The 17,636-nt window shown below is 47.2% G+C and overlaps 1 protein-coding gene across 2 annotated transcripts in view; it reads left to right on the forward strand.

Annotated features, from left to right (window-relative positions):
- The first annotated feature begins 413 nt into the window (after positions 1-413).
- The window catches only part of Znf282 (zinc finger protein 282), a 27,763-nt gene continuing 10,540 nt past the window's right edge, over positions 414-17,636 (forward strand). Inside the window, exons 1-5 of one of the 2 annotated variants that reach the window (XM_021164618.2) lie at positions 414-688; positions 2,860-3,279; positions 13,520-13,646; positions 14,060-14,179; positions 16,322-16,441. In XM_021164618.2, the coding sequence (XP_021020277.1) occupies positions 524-688; positions 2,860-3,279; positions 13,520-13,646; positions 14,060-14,179; positions 16,322-16,441 (952 nt within the window). In that variant the 5' untranslated portion in view covers positions 414-523. The remainder of the gene's footprint in view (positions 689-2,859; positions 3,280-13,519; positions 13,647-14,059; positions 14,180-16,321; positions 16,442-17,636) is intronic. The other variant, XM_021164619.2, reaches the window with a different exon arrangement.

Here is a 17,636-nt window from a genome sequence, read left to right on the forward strand (position 1 = left end):
CAGTGGCAATGTTGCAATTTAAACCGAAGAAGAGTATGCAAACCGCAAAAAAAAAAAAAAAAAAAAAACACCTTATGCCTAAGCAAAAGCTGACACATAGTAGGTGTTCAGAAAATATCTGGGTAAAATTTTTACAAGGGTGAGGCACCATTTTCTCCTGGGATGTCCAATGAATTCCTAGAAGTAACAGAAAGCAAGCCCCACTGTCCAGGCCCCAGCATAGCTTGGGACGTGAAGATCGACCACCCCAGCCAGACCTAGAGGCCGGCGGTCGCCGTCAGATTTCTTTGGGGGAGGCGGTGGCCCCCAGCCTGGAGTGGCCCCCGGCCAGCCCTGCAGGCGGGCAGGAGCTCCGAGGCCATTGGCTGGCGCGCCGGCTGCGAAGGGCGGGGAGCGCCACCGAAGGGGACTGTTTGCTCCTACGGGCTGTAGATGGAGCTGTCCGGCCCCGGCAAGGGGGAAGGCGCCTGGAAAACGTTCTTCTTCTCCCTGGCCGGCCCGAGCGGGGAACAGCACTCCCAGGATGCAGTTTGTGTCAACACGGCCGCAGCCTCAGCAGCTGGGCATCCAGGGTTTGGGGCTGGACAGCGGGAGCTGGAGCTGGGCCCAGGCTCTGCCCCCGGAGGAGGTCTGCCACCAGGAGCCGGCGCTACGCGCGGAAATGGCCGAGGGAATGCCGCCCATGCAGGTGGGTGCAGCGCCCGCGGGCGCCATGGCCGCGCCGCTGCCGTGGGGGCGGGGCGGGGCCGGGCCTCGGGGAGCCTCGCGGCTGCCGGGGCCCCGGGCGAACGGCGGAGCGGGCCTGGTGCAGGCCCCGAGCGCCAGGCCCTGCCGCGCTGCCACGGTGCCGCTGTCCGGGCCGGTGCGGCCGGGACCCGGGGCCCGCAGGATGCGGAAGCCGGGGCTGTGTTGCCGGGGACCTAGCGCGGTAGTGGCCGCTTCACTGAGCAGGGACTCGGGTTCCTCTTGGCGTCCGACCCGCCTGGGTTTGCGGCAGGCCTATTCCCGGCCCACAGAAGGAACAGTTTAACCATGTTTACACTGTAGCCAGTTTAATAAAAGGGTTTAAAGCTGTTTTATTGCTGTCTTTTTCCGACTATAAAGAGCAGCCCACTTTTCCTCTGTAGAACGGATGAGCCAGGGAAGGGACTGGGAGGGGACTTTGTCATCTTGGGTTGGCAAACTTGCCTGCATATTGGAATCGCCAGAGCAGCCTAAGACAACTGACTACGCCCAAACCGCATCCCCGAGCGTTGTCTTGGGGTCCTGGGGGTGAGAGAGAAGGCTCCAGTTGTTTCTTTAGGCTCCGTAGGAGATCTCAGGGTGCCTAGGACTTAGCTGGCACGGCCTTGGGTATACAGCACAAGAAGGGTTAACGTGGCTTAACATCATTGTCTCAGAAGGGAGACTGAGTTACCTGGGGACTGGACTCTGAAGAAGCCACCCCTGTGTTCCCATTTGATTCTCAGTCAGGACTTAAGACTTGACAAGTCAGTATGAAGACCTTTAGTTGTTTTTGAGCAAAATGACCAACTAACTGTAGGTCTTCAAACCTGCGGAAATGCAACTAGCCTCAGACTTCCTACACTTCCATTGTCAGTCTTATCCCCTTCTCTGGACAAGGCCCCAGTGAAGCCTCCATAAGCCCAATGGATGGCACTGACAGCCATTCAGCCACCAGGACCCAGCAGGGGCTGGCATTCCTAGGACCCTGTTGCTCTCACTCCCATGTCAGAGAGGAATTCTCAGGTGCTGTGGGATAGTCTTCTGGCTATCACAGCTTCTCAGAGTTTGAGGAAAATAGTTCATATGATTGTCAAAAGCCAGTCAGTCCGACTCACTTCGAAGCAATAGGATTCCACTTTTCCCAACTGGAGGGCCCCTTCACCAGAAGCAGTGAGAACCAAGAGAAAGGGACATTTCTTCTGGTCTGTGTTGTCATCCCGCACACCCTGACCAACCTCCACTTTTCTTTCTCCCGTTGTAGAGCTCAGTACCCAGCGTATATCTAGTGGAAGAGAAAGAGGCAGGCTCTGGGCCATGGGGAACCCCCTCGTCAGGAAGCAGGGAAGGGAGCCACGAGGTTTTTGTTGTAGCCCTCACAGGGGTAAAGAATGTCCCTCTTCCTGTCTAAAAAGTGCTATTGTCTGTCTAGTAAACCTATTTCCAGTTTGCACAGTTATGAAAAAGTAGCAGTGTGTGGAATTTAACAGTGCCGGGTGTACCATCCAGCCTAGGTGCTCTGGTAGGCCTAGTAGACATGGCAGTGATTGCATGTTTGCAAAGTGTTTGTGTTATCTGTGGCACTTAGAGCCCTGCCAGTTGGCAGGGCAGGGCGGTGCTAGAGAATGGCCAGCTGCTTCTTTGTTCCTCAATTTCATCATCTTTAAAGCAGAGATAATCATTCTTGCCCCAACCTGCAAGAGAGATTGCTCAGAAGATTAACTCCAGTCAACTTACACGGAAATTCCTACCTTGAAACAAAGAGTGAGAGCCAAATGGGAAGTTTGCCATTCAGTGTCGTCTGTGAGGCAAGCAGCTGTTCTCTTCAGAGAGAGGGTCTGGCCTATCTATGTTAGGCAGGGGGGCATGACCTAGACTTTCCAGAGGCTGAGGCAGGTGAACTAGTGACCAGCCTGGCTCTCCTAAGAAGGGAATGGAAGAGTGGTTAGTTGGATGTGGGGAGAGGGGGTGACTGTTCCAGCTACCACTGAGGTCATTAATGAGCCTAGCTAGAGGCAGAGGCTTGGTAGAAGAAGAGACACTGCGTAGTACTTGACTGCTTATTCCATTTTCAGGCCACCTTCTCTCACACACATGTTCTCATCTTGAGCTGTCACTTTCTTCCCTTGCACACAGGCTCAAGAATGGGACATGGATGCCAGGAGACCAATGCCTTTTCAGTTCCCGCCCTTTCCAGATAGGGCCCCTGTCTTTCCTGACCGCATGATGCGTGAGCCCCAGTTGCCCACAGCAGAGATCTCGCTCTGGACCGTGGTGGCTGCCATTCAGGCTGTAGAGAGGAAGGTGGATGCCCAGGCTAGCCAGCTGCTGAACTTGGAGGGACGCACAGGCACAGCGGAGAAGAAGCTGGCTGACTGCGAGAAAACAGCTGTGGAGTTTGGTAACCACATGGAGAGCAAGTGGGCCGTGCTGGGGACCCTGCTACAGGAGTATGGCCTGCTGCAGCGTCGCCTGGAGAACCTGGAGAACCTGCTTCGCAACAGGAACTTCTGGGTCCTGCGGCTGCCCCCTGGCAGCAAGGGGGAGGCCCCCAAGGTATGTGGTGAGACAGGGGCAGAGCTAGGTGAGGACTGACACAGATGAACAAATCCTTGATTTCATCTCGTTGAGCACTGCAGACTTCACTAGTTCCTTGTTGTCTCAGTGGCTTTGTAAAGCCTGTCTTAGGCCCTTAACTTGGTCCTGCCTGTTGTATCCCAGCAGAGCTGGCCCCACAAAGACCCTATGTGCTTCTCTTGGAGTCTTTGATCTTGCTACCCTCCAGGTCTGTCTGTCTGTCTACACAACTGTGGTTCTTTTTTTTTTTTTTTTTTTTTTTTGTTTTTCAAGACAGGGTTTCTCTGTGTAGCCCTGGCTGTCCTGGAACTCACTCTGTAGACCAGGCTGGCCCCCAACTCAGAAATCCGCCTGCCTCTGCCTCCCGAGTGCTGGGATTACGGGCGTGCGCCACCACGCCCGGCACTGTGGTTCTTAATGCTTGGTTTTATTCACTTGACAATGCATGTGCTTGTCTGAACTGTATCTGGAGAAAAAAATCCAAACCAAGCAGCCTAGAATCATTTTCAAGTTCTGATCACTGACCTCAGTTGGGCCCTTCCAGGATTTAGACTTTTGATCTAGTCCTGTTTCCACCCTTTTCCTAGTGTATCAATGCTACATTGTTGAGTTGATGGCCCTATGTCTATTTCTCTGAGAGAATGGAGGCTTTGGGGGCTGGGTATGGAGTCTCACACCTGGAATCTAAGCACTGAAGGAGCTGAGGCCCTAGTGTTCAAGGGCAGTTTGAGCTACACAGTGAGTTCAAGGCCAGCCAAAGTCTATAGAATGAGACTTTGTTTCAATACAACAAAAACCAGGCTGGAGAAATGGCTTACTGGCTAGGAGCCGTAGTCTCTCTTGTAGAAGACCTGTATTCGATTCCCAGCATCCAGAACTGACTCCTGCAAGTTGTCCTCTTATATGCTTATGTGCACAAATAAAGGTAGCAAGCAAAAGAGATGCTTCCATAAATCGAAGTATAGAAGTGTGTTCCTTGGTCTGCTGTCTTGGGCACACACAGAGTCTGCCTCCCTGATTGTGCCCTTCCTCTTCCTCAGCTGTCTCCTCCGCCCTAGATCATGCTCACCATCAGTGTGAACACTGTACTGGACCTCACATCTCCCTCCACCTCATTCTCATTCTCACCATCCTAACAGGAAAACTGCCTTGAAGTAAAATATTATAATATGGTCCTGAGTGCCTGTCATGAGCTTCAACAAAAAATGCTTGCCTGATCTGTTTTTTCTACCCATTTCCCAATTCTTGTCTTTATTTTGAATCCTAGACATCAGTAATTTTATTCATACTGGCTGTGGTGGTTCATGCAATTTATCTCAGCCATTGTGGGGCAGAGGCAGGCAAATCTCTGAGCTTGAGATCAGTCTGGTCTACATAGTGAGTTCTGGTCAGCCACAGCTACCAGTTCAGACCTCATCATCATCATCATCATCCCCATCGTCTGTAAATATTTCAGTGTATCATTATCATCATCATCTTTCTCTTCAATATTTCAATTTTCACTGTAAAAATGTAAGGACTAGTTTTAAAGTATAACAAGTACCACATTGCCCTGCCTCTGTCTCCTCCACCATGATGTTCAGATTTTTTTTTTTTTTTTTGAGACAGGGTTTCTCTGTGTAGCCCTGGCTGTCCTGGAACTCACTTTGTAGACCAGGTTGGCCTCGAACTCAGAAATCTGCCTGCCTCTGCCTCCCGAGTGCTGGGATTAAAGGCTTGCACCACCACCGCCCAGCCGATGTTCAGATTTTCAATTGATTCCTTTTCTCCATTTTTTGATTGTTTGTTTGAATCAAAAATTTTAAAAGTCATACACGGTTGGATAACAGTTTTCAGGACTTGGGTCTCTCTTTGTACTGTAGATTCTAGGGTTAAACTTAAGTCACCAAGCTTGTGAGGCATACATTTTTACCTGCTAAGCTGACTTGCCAGCCTGGAACTTTTTGAAACCTGTAGGCTCTTCCTTCATTTCTTACTCTTCCGTGTACTTGATGTGGAGGAACTGGGCTGTCCTGATCCTCTGTTCTCATTGAACAGGTTCATCTGTTCTTAGTATTCCAGTACAGTGGTAACTGGATAACTCTCACTGGAGCCAACTCCATCGGACTTTGTCTCCCCATTTTTCTGTACTGTTGGTCCTGTTAAGGTCCTCATTGTGTCCACACTGTGTGACCTTCATCCTTTTAATTCCATCAGCAGTAGCAGGTGGCCACTCCTTCCTTGGAGCACCTTTCACGTGGTTTCTAGATGCTGCCTCTCTTGATTCTTTCCCTCTCTTATTGGCTGCTCGCTGGTCCTTGGTCTGCTCTGCTGGCTTGGCTTCCTCTTTTGATTCTCTGAGTCTTTGCAGAGTGGTCCTGGCTCAGCCTCAGCATCTGTGCTCATCTGCACCTTTCACTCCTGACTCCATCCAGACCCATGGCTGTAGCTGCAGTCTGTCGCTCCCAAATGCACCCTAGCCTGTGTCCCACCCAGTTTTCTTCTTGGATGTCAGATTCACAATTCTTCCTGCTAACTCACCATCCTGAATTTTACTTGACTAGCCTGAACACTGGCTTGTAGCTTGTCTTTTGCCACTTGGTGGGCTCTTCTTTCTTTTACCCCATTTCTTCCACTCTTTCAATCCCCCGTCCCCCAACTAGATAAGAGAGAAAGAAGCATAGAGAAGAAAGGAAAGAGATCTCCGAATAAAGTCAAGGGATAGGAAGGGGGTGATGAAGTTATTGTTAGACTACTTCCTGCTGATTCAGGGCATCAAGTTCCTTGGGGCAAGTCTGATCATTGCCATCAGGATATCTAATATCTTCTTGGGCATGACTACTTCACAAACTGCAAACAACAACAATTAATCCACAACCAACAACCTACCACTTCTCGGGGACCTAGCATCCATATACCCTATTAAAAGTCCCCAGAATTCCAAACACAATCACAGAAACTATCTACAGCTGGCAAAACCATGCCTCTGCCAGAGCATGAGGCAAATCACAGTCAGCTGCCCCATCTCCCCACACCCAGGATTAAAATGAGAACATATTCTTTTTTTTTTTTGTTTGTTTGTTTTTTTTTTGTTTTTTCGAGACAGGGTTTCTCTGTATAGCCCTGGCTGTCCTGGCACTCACTTTGTAGACCAGGCTGGCCTCGAACTCAGAAATCCGCCTGCNACTCACTTTGTAGACCAGGCTGGCCTCGAACTCAGAAATCCGCCTGCCTCTGCCTCCCGAGTGCTGGGATTAAAGGCGTGCGCCACCACGCCCGGCACATATTCTTATATAAATAATTTTTGTGTTTTTTAAAGAAACCAAAATTCCAAAATTGTCACTACCCTGGGTCATTTCTCTGAAGCTTGTTCTTCTGATGACAGCTCCATTCTTTCAGTCACTCAGACTCAAGTCCTGGGATCCTACCCAGCCACTGCCTCTCACATCCTACCTCTGGTGCACCTCCACAGTCTGACCAGTTCCATCACTGGCTTCCAGCCATTCTCATCTTACCTGATTATTGTTTCAGTCTCTTAACTGGTCTCCTGTTCTTCATCCTTGGGTAGGCCCCACTCTACAGTATATTCCTAAAATAATAGTCACAGTGACCCGATTCAAACACCTCATTTATGGCCTCGGGATGTGGCTCAGTTGGTAGAGTGCCCGCCTGACATGTAGGAACTGATCCCTAGCTCCTCATAAAAGTTGGCGTGGTAGCACATGCCTTTAATCACCGCACTTGGAAGGGGAGGTGGAGAATCTGAATTTGAAGATTACCCTAGGCTACATGGCAAATTCAAGGTGACCCCAGAGAGATATATGTGACCCTGTCTTAAAAAAAAAGAAAAAAAAAAAAGCGTCATACTAAACCGTCTAAATCTCCCAAATGGCTTCTCTTTTGTTAAACTTTTTTTTAATTCATTTTTTCTTTTGTAAAACTTTTAAAATTAGATTTTATTTAGAGGGAGGAGGGATATGTGTCACAGCATATTGGTGGAGGTCAGAGGACAACCCGTGGGAATTGACTCTGACCTTCTGCCATGTGGGTCCCAGGGATGGAACTCAGTCTTGTCAGTGTTGGTGGTAGGTGACTATACACACTGAACCATCGCACCAGCTCCTGGCTTCCCATCTTGTTCCAAATAAATGTCCAAGTGTGCCACCTTCTTGACCTCATGCTTTATCACATTCCCTTTTGCCCGGTACCTGCCAGCTGTCTAGCCTCCTGCATCACCAGATGCTCCCATCACAGGGACACTCCCCCAGGAAGTTCCTTCTCTGGTTATCTGCCTGCTTCTCTTGTCAAGCCCCCATTTCCATAAGGGGTTTGCTTAGCTGTTACTTCATCAGTGTGCCCTCCCATGGTCACCTTATACTAAACAATCGAGCCCCAAGCTTTGTGTGGTACCACACTCCTGTAATATCAACACTTGCAAAGCAGGAAGATTTTGTGTTTGCAGCCAACATGGGTAATGTATTGAGTTCAAAGCCAGGCTGGGCTACACAGCAATACCCTATCCAAATGAACAAACAAGGAACAGTACCAAGTTCCTCCTGAGTCTTGCATATTTACTTTTTGTTTTCTTTTGGTTGGCTTTTCCTAATCAAAATGTAAATTGGTTCATGGCTGTGCCTTGTGTTTCTAACAGCAATGGACTTAGAGTTGGCATGTGAAACACGCTTACTTAATCTCTGACTGGAGAGCTCTGAACTTCTAGGAAGGGACCATGTTTTAGTGTGTCTCTGTGTCCTCTGGGACATTCAGTCTATTGACAGTACCAGAAGAGCCACAAGACTTCTGTGTATCTAGGCTGTAAGGCATTAGGTTGTAATAGCCCCAAAGTGGATCCTGCCTCAGCTGTGATATGGGATATGTTGCTCTGGCAGCATGATCGGCATTTCCCTTGATTCTCCTGCTTCCCTTTGCTCTCGTGTGTACCCTGTGCCTTGACTGAGTGTAATATCCTTACCTAGCTCTGCCACTTGGTCTGTATGTTGAATAAAGTGGTAGGAGTCTCAGGTCGCCACTGCATGATAATGGAATTGTTATAAGACATGGGGTCAGGAGAGTTGGGTTTGTTGTTGTTGTTGTTGTTGTTTTTGGTTTTTTCGAGACAGGGTTTCTCTGTGTAGCCCTGGCTGTCCTGGATCTCACTTTGTAGACCAGGCTGGCCTCGAACTCAGAAATCCATCTGCCTCTGCCTCCCAAGTGCTGGGATTAAAGGCGTGCGCCACCACCGCCCGGCTTGGGTTTGTTTTTTAAAGACTTTATTATTTTTTTTTTAATTTTATTTATTTATTTATTTATTTTTATGTGCTTTTGCCTTCATGTATGTCTAAGACTGTTAGATCTTGAAACTATAGTTGTGAGCTGCCCTGTGGGTACTGAGAATTGAACCCAGGTCCTCTGAAAAAGCAGTCTGTCCTCTTAAGTGCTGAGCCACCTCTCCAGCCCCCAGGATGTGGGTTTGTATCTTGACTGTGCCACCTTCTGGCTTTCCTATTATTGGGCAAATATATTTTTTGTTGTCTCTGAGGCTCATCGGTGTCTTCTTAAAGAAGTATAAGTAGTTTAGCAAATTTTTAGCTAGTCCCTTTGAGCTTCAGTGTTGTCATTTATAATATGTAGATGACATTGTAATTGCTTTGTGGAGTTTTGAAAAGTCATTGATTTTGTTTATGGGAAAACACTATGTAGTCATTGTTAGTTATTTGTTGCTGGGCAGTAAATGACCTCAAAATGGAAGCCTAGTAAATTTATCATCTGATAGTTTCTGTGAGTGAGGAATTAGAAACAGTTTGGGTGGTTCTGTTCAGTCAATCCTGAGAGGTTCCAGTGTGGCTTTTGATTGGTGATGCTGTCATTTGAACATTGACTACAGCTCCCTCCCCAAGACTTTTGGACGTCCCCAAGACTGCTTGAACCTACTTATAACATGGAAGCCACCTCTATGTTTCCTAGATTGAGGGATTCAAAGAGATAGGATGGGATGGGTCTTGTATATTCTGTGCCATACAATATCATTTCATTTGCTAGATGTAAGTTATCAAATTCTGCCTGCATTCAAGAGGTGGAGAATTAGGCTCTTCTACTTGAAGGGACTGTAAAAGTATTTACAGGCTAAGGAGATAGCTCAGTCTGTAATATGCTTGCTGTGCAAGCGTAAGAACCTGAGTTCAATTCCCAGAACCTATGTAAAATAGCCGGGTGTGTCATTGTGTGCTTGTAATCACATTCTAGGGATGTAGAAACAAAAGGATTCCTTTGAGCTCCGTGGTCAGCCAGCCAGTCTAGCCTAATTAAGGAGCTCCAAGCCATTGAGTCTGTCTCGAAAGAGGTGTGTACACAAGTACACACATACCCATACACATATGTGAACCTGCTCACACAAACATGAACACATGTATGCACAAAAGGAACTCATGTGTGTGTTCTAGAACCACAACTCTAAGTGCCAAGAGAATGTTCTTGAATGAGGTTCACCATAGCATGAGTATGAGGCTCATTGCATGAGCTTGGGTGTTCAAGATGCATTCTCTTTTTCTTTTTCTTTCTTTCTTTTTTTGTCTTTTTGAGTCAGGGTTTCTCTGGCTGTCCTAGAACTCACTTTGTAGACCAGGCTGGCCTCGAACTCATTGCCTGCCTCTGCCTCCCGAGTGCTGGGATTAAAGGCATGAACCACCACTCCTGGCTGCATTCTCTTTTTCTTTTCTTTCTTTCTTTTTTTTTTTTAAGAAGTTTGTTTGCTTGTTTTAAAGATTTATTTATTATATGTAAGTACACTGTAGCTGTCTTCAGACACTCCAGAAGAGGGAGTCAGATCTCATTATGGATGGTTGTGAGCCACCATGTGGTTGCTGGGATTTGAACTCTGGACTTTCGGAAGAGCAGTCGGGTGCTCTTACCCACTGAGCCATCTCACATTCTCTTTTTCTATTAGGTCTAGGAAGGATATTCTCTCTGATCCTTTAGGCCTATTGTGTCTACTAATGAATTCCTAACTCATTCATGGGTAGTCTGCAGCTAGTCTTCATTCAGGCTCCTGTTTATCTCAGACCATGTCTTAGATTTCTGTATTCTGTCACCATGATACTTCTAAAAAGTGATTCTGTTTCCAACTGTATAGAAATTACTCTGAGACAGGTGGTGGTTGTGCACACCTTTAATCCCAGCACTTGGGAGGCAGAGGCAAGTGAATGTCTGAGTTCAAGTGAGGCCAGCTTGGTCTACAGAGCAAGTTCCAGGACAGCCAAAGCTGCATAGAGAAATCCTGTCTCTGAAAACTAAAAAGAAGAGGATGAGGAGAAGTAAGAGGAGGAGGAGAAGGAGAAAGAGTTGACTCTCTAAAGAAATGGTAGAATAAGATGAAGAAGCTACCATACTTCAGAAGATGGTGAACACACCTTGGATATACTTAGTTTTAGCTACTTATAGCTGATTTAAAGAAATGGCTAAGAAGGCTATGGAACTTTGAAGGAAGCAAGGAAAGTTTAAGTCATCCCCAAAGAGGTAACAGCTGCAATAAAAACAATGAAATTGCCAACCTTAAGGCAAAGAAACAGCAAAGGGAATTAGTGGTCAGTTCAGCAGTTCCCATGTGAGCCAACTGTTTAGCAGGCAATATAGTCACAGGAATTAAACAAGAAAATTCTAGAAAGGTATTCTGCCTACCAGGGAGATTTTAGCAGCAAATCATTGATTATTTTTCCAGGATATGGTTTGGCTTGAGTTCTGTAGACCAGGCTGTCCTCAAACTCAGAGATCCTCCTGTCCCTGCCTCTCAAGTGCTGAGGTTAAAGGTGTGCACCATAAACAGCCAGCTAGATGTTAGATTTTAGGAAGCTAAAATGTATATAGATTTTGAAAAAGGAAAAACAGGCTTTTCTTTGGATGTCCCAAGTGAACTGAGATAGAATTGAGTGAAGGGTTTTACTTTACATTTTATATTTGTGTGTGTGTGCCAGTGCGCTTGCACCAGTGTGTCATAGCACAAGTGGAGGGCAAGAATCAGTCCTCTTCTTCCACCATGTGGCTTCTGGGACTTTAATTCAAGTCGTCATGCTTGGTGGCCCTAACCCATTAAGCAATCTTTCCAGTCTGAGTGAATAAAGTGAGTGAGGGCCATTGAAATGACCCTCGGGAGAAACAGCCAGGGAGAGGGAGAAACTGAAGATGTGAAAGAGTCAACATCATTCGGATCAAGTTTGCAGATGGGAGGTGGAGGTTTGGCTTAGCAAGAAGAGAAGGACAAAACTCCATTATACCCACCTGAAGTCAGAGAGGAGCAGGAGAAGATGGAGGGAGGCCAGACAGGGTCTGGGAAGTGAAGTTTGCAATGAGCTTCCTGCAGAGCACGGCAATGTGTCAAAAAGAAGTCAACAAAAGGCTTCCAAAGCAGCCATGGGACAGCTGGTATGAATTTGTGGCAGATATTGATTGGAGAATTGTGGTTTCATCTAGCAACAGGGACATAAAATGAAGAAAGGGGATTGCTCGAAAAACAACAGAAAGAAAGAAAGAAAGAGCCGGGCGTGGTGGCGCACGCCTTTAATCCCAGCACTCGGGAGGCAGAGGCAGGCGGATTTCTGAGTTCGAGGCCAGCCTGGTCTACAGAGTGAGTTCCAGGACAGCCAGGGCTACACAGAGAAACCCTGTCTCGAAAAAAAAACAAACAAACAAAAAAAAAGAAACAAAAAAAGAAAGAAAGAAAGAAAGAAAGAAAGAAAGAAAGAAAGAAAGAAAGAAAGAAAGAAAGAAAGAAAGAAAGAAAGAAAGAGGAAGGAAGGAAGGAAGGAAGGAAGGAAGGAAAGGGATTGCATGTTTTCTTAGATTGAGGATTTGTCCAAGCCTGGTAGGAATTCTAGTTTTAATTCTAATGATGGACTGGGAACAGTCAGTCAGTAGGCTCTGCACACAGCTTGCATCTCACACCTGCACAGGGTACCCTTGATATTCTATTCACCTGGCTTGTGGACTGGCAGTCTGGCTCTTTATCATTCACATAAACGTACCACTTGGGCCCACGTTAGCCCCGAATATGCCAAGTAGAGTAGGACCTGGGTGAGATTTGAGACACTGGATTTCAGAGCAAGAGTGAGCCACTGATTCAATAGGGATATGAGAGGGCTAGGAAGGAAGCGTGCGTGGTCAGAGAGGGAAGTTCAGGGACTAGTTAATGGAAGTGAAACAGCTTGGTCCAACATGAGGTGGTGCTGGTGAGGGCTGAAATGAGTATGGACAAAGCTCTGGTCAGAATGAAACAGCAGCTCTCTACTGCAGCTCAGAATACCTTGACTAGCAGTGACTGTGGGTAGCCACAACTGCAGCAGGACTTCCTCATAAAGACAGGACAGGCTTCTGGAGCTGAGACACGTGCTCCATGTGTTCAGTGTGGATTGAAGATATTCTAGTGACAAAATTTAACTTTGGGGGCTGGAGAAATGACTCAGTGGTTAAGAGCACTGGATGCTCTTCTCCGGGGCCCTGGTTTGATTCCCAATATCCAAATTGAGGCTCCCATCCACTGCAACTCCATTTCTAGAGGGTCCTAACCCTTCTTCTGGCCTTTGTCAGCACTGAAAGCCCAATGGTACACAGACATAATGCAGACAAAGCATTCATATACATAAAATAAAAATGATTAAATCTTGAAAAAAACATAACTGTGTACGCACAGGTGATCTGACCTGAAATACAGGTTTGTCACACACAGTTTTACTGTATTTGGCTCTCTGATTCCCATACTTGGTGTCACTCATATCCCTGCTACCCTGAGCCCCCAAAGAAACACACTGACTATGGCTTTGCCCTCAGTGTCTAGTTCAAAACAGCAAAGGACAGAAAAGGGAAGAGAGGGCCCTCACCATTGATGACCTGGATCCTAGTAGAAATTGAGAACGAGCTCTGCTACTTGTCCTCTGACCTCCATGTGTGTGCCATTGCATGGGTGTCTCTACACACGTACATACAACACACAACAAATAAACAATGTTTACAGAAGAAAAGAAGACAACAAAAAGTCAACAGGCGATACTGACACCACTGCTGTTGGATACTTAGGGAGCTTGCTTAGGCCAGCTGTCGGGATCCCTGAAGTCCATAGAAATGAAGGGATGAGACCTAGGATGTACAGATCAGGATGCTGAGAACAGAGGCTGAGCTCTGAGCTAGGCTGGCTCTTTGGAGAGCGGGGTGAGGAACAGCAGCAGGCTGCTGACTAAAACCCTTGTTGGTCCAGGTCCCCGTGACCTTCGTCGACATTGCTGTCTACTTCTCTGAGGACGAATGGAAGAACTTGGACGAATGGCAGAAGGAGCTCTACAGCAATCTGGTGAAGGAGAACTACAAAACCCTGATGTCCCTGGGTAAGGGTACTCCCCTCCACTGGCGAGGGTTCTCTGCTGAGAGCTTCAAGATGCAAAGGAGTCTGATGGAAAGTAATGGGGAACTTAGGATAGGATGAATATTAAAGCGTGTCAGCTGAGCAGTCACTGCGGTAGTCTATGCGGCACTACCATTATTCTAAAATACTGTAAAATATCAAGTTTATACCTCTGTGGGTTGTATCCTAACAGTTCAGGGTCAACCATGGACTCTGTGCTCTTGACTCTCAGAAAGAGGCCTGGGTTTCTGTTGGCTTTCAAGATTCCTTCCGCACATAATGGCTGCCATGCTGTGGGACATTGGTAACTGAGAGTCCTGCTCTATCACCTTGATCTGAATTCACTTGCAACCTCATACAACCCTTTTCCCCTCCTTCTCTCCATCTCATTCACAGACACAGATGGCCCAGTGTCCAAGCCAGACCCTCCAGTCCAGGCAGAATCCAGGGAAGAGCCTTGTGTGTGGGAGCAGCATCACCCTGAAGAGAGAGAAATCCCAGTGACTGCAGACACAGGTAATGGCTGTTGCGCTAAGGATGGTTCAGGGAGGGGCAGGAGAGGAGAGCTGGGCACCCTGCACACACACAAGGAGTTGCTACTATGTAGGTCTGGAGAAAATAGGTCTTAATGACCCAGGAAGCACTTATACCACAGCTGTTGTGTGGTCACTTACAGGGCATGCCTTTAGGGCCTAAAACCATATCATAGGCCTTGGCCTTTGGTAGCTCTGAATTTACAGGTAAGCTAGGGAAGAGGCAGGCTGGGGTGCACACCTTTAATCCCAGCACTCGAGAGGCATACGGACAAATGGATTTCCATGAATATGAGGCCGCCCTGGTCTATGTAGAGAATTCCAGGCCAGCCAGGGTGACATAGTGAGACCCTATCTCAAAAAATAAAGAAGTAAGGAAGGGCTTAGGCCAGGACACCTCCCAGACTTGATGGGGTACGTGAACAGCTAGTGGCCCCACACCCAGTCTCAGGGAGACTAACAGAGGAGGTGGAAAGGAAGACTGCAGCAGCCGTGGTTCTGCCTGGCCATTTGCTCACTGCCTGCGTGTGATCTGCATCTCATGCTGCACCTCATACCCTGTTCTAGCTTTGGCACACATATACTTCCCTACTCACTCCTCACTCATAAAGGAACCGTTGGTCCTAAGAATATCACATTTGGCAGCTGTCACTAGGATGGAAGACACTAGTGTCTACCCTGGTGCCTCTGCTTCGTAAACAGTGTTGGGCAACATGTGGTGTGATGTTGTACTGGTGTCCTCTGCTTGTCTGACTTATCAAATCTCACCCATATTTATTTATTTTATGTATATGAGTATACTGTTGCTGTCTACACCCAAAGAGGGCATCAGACCCCATTACAGATGGTTGTGAGCCACCATGTGGTTGCTGGGAATTGAACGCAGGACCTCTGGAAGAGCAGACAGTGCTCTTACCCACTGAGCCATCTCTCCAGTGCTTGAATGGATTATATTTTCATGGAAACTTTCAGCACTGTTCTTCCTCCTTCTTTGGTTTTACTCTAGCTAATTGGTCATAAAATCCCCTCTTTAAATTGCTAACTTCGTGGTCCACAAAGTCACACAGACATTATCACTAGAACATGTGTATCATGAGAATCTCCCATACTCATGAGCAGCACTCCCCACATCCCTTACAGGCAGCTCCAGCCAGGTAGACCTGCCTCTGCCCCGTGCACTTCCCCAGAAGAATGTTTCATTTCAGTGGCCTCTCCCACTCCTCATCAAGCACTGTGGGTGTTCTTTGGCAGCTGTGGTTACAGATTCCCATATTGTGTGGCAGCTTTTTACATTTTGGGCCCTGTGTCCACAAGAGTTTGCCTGAGTTGTCAAACCATCACGGGTCACAAAACAGAACCAGGACCACTCTACCTGCTTTAGATGAAACCCAGAGAGGCAAGGTTGCAGGTGGAGAGAGCTGGTGGTGGAATTGAAACCAGAATCACCCTCTTTGGGTCCTTACCCAGTCTCCTGTTGCCTGAGCAGGCTTCCACCAAGAGCTACTTCATTGTCCCAAAAAGCTCCAGAAGAAAATGTCCTGTTGGTCACAAAGCAGAATTCTGTGAAAAAAAAAATATGTGTTGCTGGCTTTTATGCTTAAGGATACTATTTTCTTCACACATCAAGATTTGGTTGAGTCTTTGCCCAGCCTGATTGCTTCATAGAGCAGTATGTTTGTGTCTGACAGAGGAGGTAAAAAACAAGGGTGAGTGACTGCTGCTTCCAAAGCTTCCCTTTGGCGTCCCAGACTTCATATTGCTGTTGGCCTCGTCTTTCTTTTTCAAGGTGAGGTCTCACTCTGAGCCCAACCTAACTTAGAACTCACTATCCAGGTCAAACTGACTTCCAATGCGTGATGATCCTCCTGCCTCAGCCTCTTGACTGCTGGGATTGCAGGCATGAACCATCATATCCTTTTTGTTATCCCTTTTTCTTAATATTGGTCACTTCTCTGCTACTGGTACTTCCTGCTCCACAGGGTCCCACATGGCTCCAGTAGGAACCCAAGATTTTTGTATTGTTCCCTGGAAGTGCTGACAGACATGGTTCTGACCTCAAAACATCCTGGTGACCACCATACTAAAAAAAAAAAAAATTCTAGGAAGTGTGGTTCTCTCTCCCCAGGAACAGAGACTCTGGTGCCTGCACAGGACATCTCCTCCCAGGTAAAGCGAGAAGAAGCCCTGTGTGTTCGGGGCCAGAGGGGCCTGGAAGAAAGAGCCATCCCCACAGAATCCATCACTGGTGAGTGAGTCAGATAACTACTTGACCAAGGATTAGTGAGGTGAGATATGGGCTGTAGTATCTGGAGGTTGTCAGGTTAGAGGGCTATGCCAGCAAAGGAAGAGCGATGGATGCAGACCTGGACTGAGACAGGTTTCCACGGAGGCACAAACGGGGTGTTTAGCATTGAGGGTTTATAGCTACATTCAGCTTAGCTTTCTGGTTTTTTCCGCTCTCCTTTGTCCAGTAAATTTTGGATTGCCCCTCTGTCCTTTATAAGAAGCAGCTTGGTTAGTTTAAGCACTTTATTGGACTCTATGGGTACTAGGATATAAAAGCCAGTAAGACCTGATCCCAGACCACAAAGATCCACTGCACAAGCACTTATGAGCTGCCACTTCCAAGCCAGGCTCCCCGGCTTACATGATCACTCCTGGGAGCTGCTCCTAGATGGTCTCTCAGCTGGGTTGTTTAGATGAGGATCTGCTATGGCAGGGGTGTACTCAAGGCCCAGCTCTCCAGAGAGATTGAACCATTGGCTTGTGTGTGCATCATGTGATCATGAACATGGTTATGTACAGGGATTTACTTAACGAACTGGCTGACGTCATTATAGTGGCTGACAGATCCAAAATTTACTCGGAGGTAGGCTAGTGGGAAGGGACCTGGAAAGGACTGTGCTGCAGCTCCATCCACAAGATGATCTTCTGACAAGCTCTTCTTCCCTGGGGTTGGCCATCTTTTTCAATTCAACCCTTACCTGGTTAGAGGAGACCCATCCACATCAGAGTGGGTCATCTGTTTGATTTAAACTACTGACTTAAATGTTAATCTTACTTATAAAAAATCCCTTCATAATAATCCAGAATTATGTTTGATGAAATTCCTGGGTATTGTTCCCAAGTTGACACTAAAACTAGCTACCATTACTAGTAAGAGCTCCTACCTTGTCCCTCCCCCAGGAAAGTCTGAGATACACAGGCAAGTGATAATAGCCAAAGGGTAGGAGCCGGGCCTTCACTGGTGTCAAATGGGTTCTTTTTTTTTTTAAGATTTATTTATTGTTATATGTAAGTACACTGTAGCTGTCTTCAGACACACCAGAAGAGGGCATCAGATCTCATTACGGATGGTTGTGAACCACCATGTGGTTTCTGGGATTTGAACTCAGGACCTTCAGAAGAGCAGTGGCATTTAACCGCTGAGCCATCTCTCC

Source organism: Mus caroli, chromosome 6 (assembly GCF_900094665.2).
Source record: "Mus caroli chromosome 6, CAROLI_EIJ_v1.1, whole genome shotgun sequence".
Classification (NCBI taxonomy): domain Eukaryota; kingdom Metazoa; phylum Chordata; class Mammalia; order Rodentia; family Muridae; genus Mus; species Mus caroli.